The 5,919-nt window shown below is 37.9% G+C and overlaps 1 protein-coding gene across 1 annotated transcript; it reads right to left on the minus strand.

The window, feature by feature from the left end:
- Positions 1–512: 512 nt before the first annotated feature.
- Positions 513–5,566, minus strand: LOC104497533 (39S ribosomal protein L13, mitochondrial-like; the record flags this gene model as incomplete). Its single annotated transcript, XM_010140835.1, is given in 2 exon segments — positions 513–610; positions 5,421–5,566. Coding segments are annotated over 2 exon segments (244 nt in total), but the record flags the coding sequence as incomplete, so codon positions are not given.
- Positions 5,567–5,919: the final 353 nt, after the last annotated feature.

The raw sequence follows: 5,919 nt of genomic DNA on the forward strand, positions 1-5,919 counted from the left end.
TGATTCTGTGATTCTGTGATCTTCAGCGCATCTCATTTCTTACTATTTTTCCAGTATTTTTTTTTCATCCTCTGAATCCATGTTATATCAATCTTAATATTTCCTGTTAGGTAAGTAGGTACTGGTAGGATAAAGTAATTGAAATTGCCAACTGTATACGTTTTAAAGGTGCAATGCTACTAGGAACGTCTTCCACTGCTTAGTAAGTGGAACAGTCCTGATCATTAGGCTCATGGATCCACACAAAACAACCTGGCTCACCAATCTGTTAACTTACCTAATTGTTCTGACTGCTTTTCAGTTAGATCATTTCCATAACAACATGCACAGGGGAAAAACAAAGTAAGAAAAGAAAAGAAAAAAAAGGTTTGAAAACATCAACATATACAAACAAAACCAAAACATGTAAGTAGGAATTCCCTTTTGAACAAATATGCTAAAAAGGACTTTAACTATTAAGAAAATACGACATTAAATTTACCACTAGCTCATTTGAATATTTATTATAAAGCTTACCCAGTATGTGAAGAATATACTTTCTGTTCCCATTTGTTACCAGAAAAGGCAATATGTCTTGTATTTATTACAACAACATGATCACCACAGTCACCTACAAGGTAGGAATTAATGGAAAATATTAACCATAGGGGTAATCAAACGAAATAACAACTACAACGTATGCAATACATACGTAGTAGCACATAAATACACATTTCAAAGTTCAGATTTAAACATCTGAGCTTTTTGAGTCACACCATCCAAATCTGCACCCAAATACCAACCTTAATTACTATTTTTTTCAGTACTGTCAGATTAAAGTGCAGGTGAGCAGGTAAAATACCATCAGGCCAAGTAATTAAACCATTGCAATTACTCAACTAAGATGTGGAAGTCTGGCTTACAGGCAGGTGTAATATTTCATTCAAAAGATTATGCTGCATATGCACCTCTATTTCAAAAACCTCAGGAAAAAAAAGTTAGTTCAAAACAATGATCCTAAATATTTGTTTAATTTCAGTTTTCTCATAAAAACAGTAGCAGTGTTTACTGGAAGACTGACTTTTGGATAAGTAAAATAATTCTATTAAATAATTACAGCCTAAGGCTAAATACATAAACAAAAAGATTGGAGGGGAGGAGTGAGGGGAGAAAATCCCCACAAAAAAGCCTCAACCAGCTTTGTGGGAGAAAAACCTCGTATTTTCATCAATCAAGCAGAAGTAAGTGTTACAGCACATACAGATATGTTTAGTGTTATATCAGCAACATACACATGGAAGTTTAAGTGCCAAGTCTATAATCTACCACTAATACCTTGTCAGAAAGTTACTTTAATAGACCTTCTTTATTAGTAAAGTGCTGTCTCAAATACAACGAAAATATGAAAAAAGATGCCGTTTTTCATTTCAGAAGTAATCATCTTGGTCAGCTGCATAAACTGTAACAACCCAATAAATGAACTGGAAGATGATTTATCCAAAGTTCACTCTCACCTGCATTACCGTATTAGAAGAATGTAAGTATTTGAAGAGGCTCATTTGATTCAAACATTTTTGAGTAGGTAACAAAGCTACACTAAGAAGGACTTAAATGAGCATCAATTTTTATAGGAGCATATAATTAATCAGTATAACTTTCACACCCTATTTAAGTTTTCTACCATATTTAATCTTGTTTTCTTTTGAAGCTCTGCTTTCAACTACAGCAAAAGTGCAAACAATTTAAACACATTCACTGATGCAGTGTTATGCTTCTGACAGATCAGTTCTAAAAATGTTGTATGTCTAAATGTCAGGGAACTGACACTGCACTTTGTGCCCTTTTTTTCTTTTTAGTTGAGAAGGTGACAGAATAAAGTTATCTAAGGAAAATTTGCCAACGTTTCTCCACTTGCATAAACACTGAATTAACAATTCCATACACCAATAGATCAATTATGAACAGTAAGGAGACAGGAGAAAGACCAACCAGGATACTTACACACTACCTGGAAAATGATTGCAACCTGCTTTTTTAAAGTAGATTGAATTTATGGATCACTAATGTCTCCTTTGAAATTTCCAATTAAGACATTATTTTCCATTGGTATTTAATCGGTGGTGTTCCCATCACTTCACTACATCAGGGAGGGGAGCACTTAATAGGAAGAAAGCAAAAATATTTACCATCTCCACAAACACAGTCAAATCGCATCCTACTTTTAAAAAATATTCACAAAGTATCGTGCAAGAAAGCTATTTTCATGCTATAATATAAAAGTATTCTTTTATGAAGGATGAAAGTACCTTTTCTTTAAGAAATGCACAAAAATGAGGCCTGTGTTACATACAGCACATACACTGCACATCATTAGATAAAATTAAGTTGCCACAGTAAATACATGTTTTCTCTGTATATAACTATGACTGTGAATATTTCCTACCACATAGTAAAAACACATGCTTCAGGTGCAGGCATTTTTCCACCTACAATTAAGGACTAAACAGTAATCAGAGGTAGGCCTCATACTGTCAACTCTTAGCTCACAAAACTGAGAAACTACTTGCCAAACCCTTCATGAGAAGACCAGTCTTAGCTGCTGCTTCTAGCATTATAAACTAATACTGCAATCCAGAGTAACACCTGGGCCAGACTGGGTCTGTGGGACACTTCCACCTCATCTAGTCTTCTCCTCTGAGTATGCAGAGAACAGCAGCAAATCCCACCTAAGCAACAGATGTAGATGTGGCTCACCTACTCCTGCTCACAAACCAAGATAAAGAACTGGACTGCCCAGTTTTTTTAAAAATCTGGCCCACTATTTTTGGTTCTGATCGGGAAGCTGCTCACTAAGAAAGGATGCAAGAGGATGAGGGTAGGGAAAAGGGGAGATGCAGAAGAAACCTAGAAATCCAGGTTCACACCTCCTGACTCCCCTTACTTAAGGCATATAGTCTGACAGCATCTAAAAATATGAGTCCCTGGAGAATAATGAAAGATAATCCCTAAAACAGAAAATAAATAACACCCATTAAACCAAAATTCTTTCCTTACCTAATCACAGCTTAGATTCAGCTCCAGGCACTTTTCAACACAATAAATAATGATTTTTTTTTTTCTGGATACCAAATGAAAACCAAAACAACCAAAAAACCCCCAGAAAGTTATCCTATCTAAGGAACTGTTTTTGCCAGCAGTGTGCCCAGGTGGCCAAGAAGGCCAACGGCATCCTGGCTTGTATCAGCCATAGTGTGGCCGGCGGGAGTAGAGAAGTGATTGAACCCTTGTACTCAGCACTGGTGAGGCCACATCTTAAGTACTGTGTTTAGATTTGGGTCCCTCTCCTCAAGAAGGACGTTGAGGCACTGGAGCAGATTCAGAGAAAGACAACAAAACTAGTGAAGGGTTTAGAGAACTTATCTTACGAGGAGCAGCTGAGAGAACTGGGATTGTTTAGTCTGAGGAGGCGGTGGCTCAGGGGAGACCTTATTGCTCTCTACAACTACCTGAAAGGAGGTTGTAGTGAAGTGGGGGCTGGTCTCTTCTCCCATGTTATGAATGATAGAACAAGAGGAAATGGCCTTAAATTGCCTTAAGTTGGATATCAGAAAAAATTTCTTTACATAGAGGGTCATTATGCATTGGAACAGGCTGCCCAGGGAAGTGGTGGAGTCCTCATCCCTGGAAGTATTTAACAGACATGTGGATATGGTGCTGAGTGACATGGTTTAGGGACCCTGGCAGTGCAGGGTAAACAGTTGGACTCGATGATCTTAAAGGTCTCTTCCAGCCAGGTGATTCTGTGATTCTGTTATCTCACAGTCAGTAAAATATTTCTTGTTAGTTCAGGGGGAAAAAAAAAAGGAAGGAAAAAAATAAAAAAGAAGTGTCAAGCACACCAACCACAAGATCATGCATACTTCACTCTCTTAGTGAGTATCAAATGTCTCAGTAGTGGTAACTTATCAATGTAATCTCAGGTGTAACACATTTGGTATTGATTTATACAATACTTTAGATGAAATACAGTTATCCCTGAAATGACTTTCCAGGTTTTTATAACTTTGTGGACATAAAAGTATCAAAAATCTTTCCCATGGGACAGGTAAAAACATTCCCCCTCTGTGTCTGCTTTATTTTTCAGCCAGCCTTAGTCTTCAGTGACATCTTGTGGATAACATACAATCTGCAACACCAGAACTCCAGCACTTAAAACCTCTTTATAACTCTACAAATACCACCTTCTATCATGAAAAACAGATCAAGTATAATTTCAGTATGTACACTGCACATGTATGAGCAAAGTTTAATGCTTCCTTTATCTTTCAGTAATGTCTCTTGAAACATACTCTTTGTATGAATATTAGAGGAAACACTGTAACATCAACATGATGTTTATATTACAGAATCACAGAATCATTTTGGTTGGAAGAGACCTTTAATATCATAAAGTCCAACTGTTTGTCCTGCCCTGTTTGACACTATCAGCTGATTACTATTTGCTTCACCCTTCCAAGAAAACTCTGCCTGCTGTACAAGGAGCTCAAGCCACCATGTTACTTGTTACAGTGTGCTGCTCCTCCGGGTTTCGGGAGTGTCAGTGCAACCAGAGAGCTCTCAAGATCTAGTGCAATGAGTTCAGGCTGGTGGGTGTAGCATAGTTTCACGGGTTTGTGCCCCTGGACTGTAAACACATGGGACGCATATCCTTTTTATTATCCAGTAAATCTTATCACCGTGAGACAGGCACTGCAGTACTACAAATAACAAACCAGATCACAGACACATCTCTACTGCTGAATCTTCTAATTGCAGAAAAGCAAAACGACTTTTTTCATTTGAACATATCTTTCAACAATGATGATGTCTCACATTTAAGAATCAGACAGACTCCAGCCTCATCAGCACAGAATATCTGAGCTTGGAAGGGGCCTCTGAAGAACATGGTGTCCAACTCCCTGGCTTAAGCAGGACGACCTTTTGAGTATCTCCAAGGACAGAGACTCCGCAAACTCTTGGGCAACCACTTCCACAGTAAAAAAAAAAATGTTTGCTGTTGTTCAGAGGGAACCTCCTGTGTTTCAGTTTGCACCTGTTGCTTCATGACTTCTCTGCACTTTAATCAGAATGAAGACCCACTCCAAGATTCTATGGAGATGTACATTAAATCTTTACATTTAAAACCAATGCAGCAAAGCACATTTCAAAGTTTTTAAAAAAAATGGAAACACAGCCTACCGTAATTCAGCTACTATAAATAAATCAGTAATTCATAATGATCTTGATATGGATCGGTAAAGACAACTGCACAAGGTTGTAGAGGGGCACGAAGGAAAAGGATGAGAAGGACAAAAGACATTCACAATTTACAAGATTTAAAAACTGGAGTCAGAAGAAAAATACAAGTGAACAAATTTGCTTTTATCTACTGCAATACTCACTTAGTGCATGATAAATAGGTTTATGCCTGCCTTCAAGTCTCATCACAGTTGCAGCTGCTATTTTTCCTGGCGGCTGCATCTTCGCATCAAGGAGATACCAGGCTTTGGCAAAAGTAGCCCATTGCTAAAGAGAAAGAGAGGTAGCACTTAACATAGTAAAAGAACACACTACAACACATGTATCTTGCTTCTCTAATTACATCAACACTTTTACACTCCAAAACACTGGAAGTATTAACAACCACCGCTGCAAACAACCCTCAAATGGAGGGCAGACACCGCAATTTACCAGCTGCAGTATGTGCTTCCAGTGCAAGAGGCAGTAAAAACAGAAACATAACCGGCTCTGAGGGTTTTGTTTCAAAAATGAAATCTTTTTCTGCAAGCTTCCAGTATTGCTAAATGGTCTATAAAGGCGCTATTTAATGCCCAACACCTGTTTCCATCTCAGTGAAAGGCTCAACTCCCACAAGCATAGTTTTACGAACACGAACAGCCC

The sequence above is a fragment of the Buceros rhinoceros genome, unplaced genomic scaffold (assembly GCF_000710305.1).
Source record: "Buceros rhinoceros silvestris isolate BGI_N320 unplaced genomic scaffold, ASM71030v1 scaffold13240, whole genome shotgun sequence".
NCBI lineage: Eukaryota > Metazoa > Chordata > Aves > Bucerotiformes > Bucerotidae > Buceros > Buceros rhinoceros.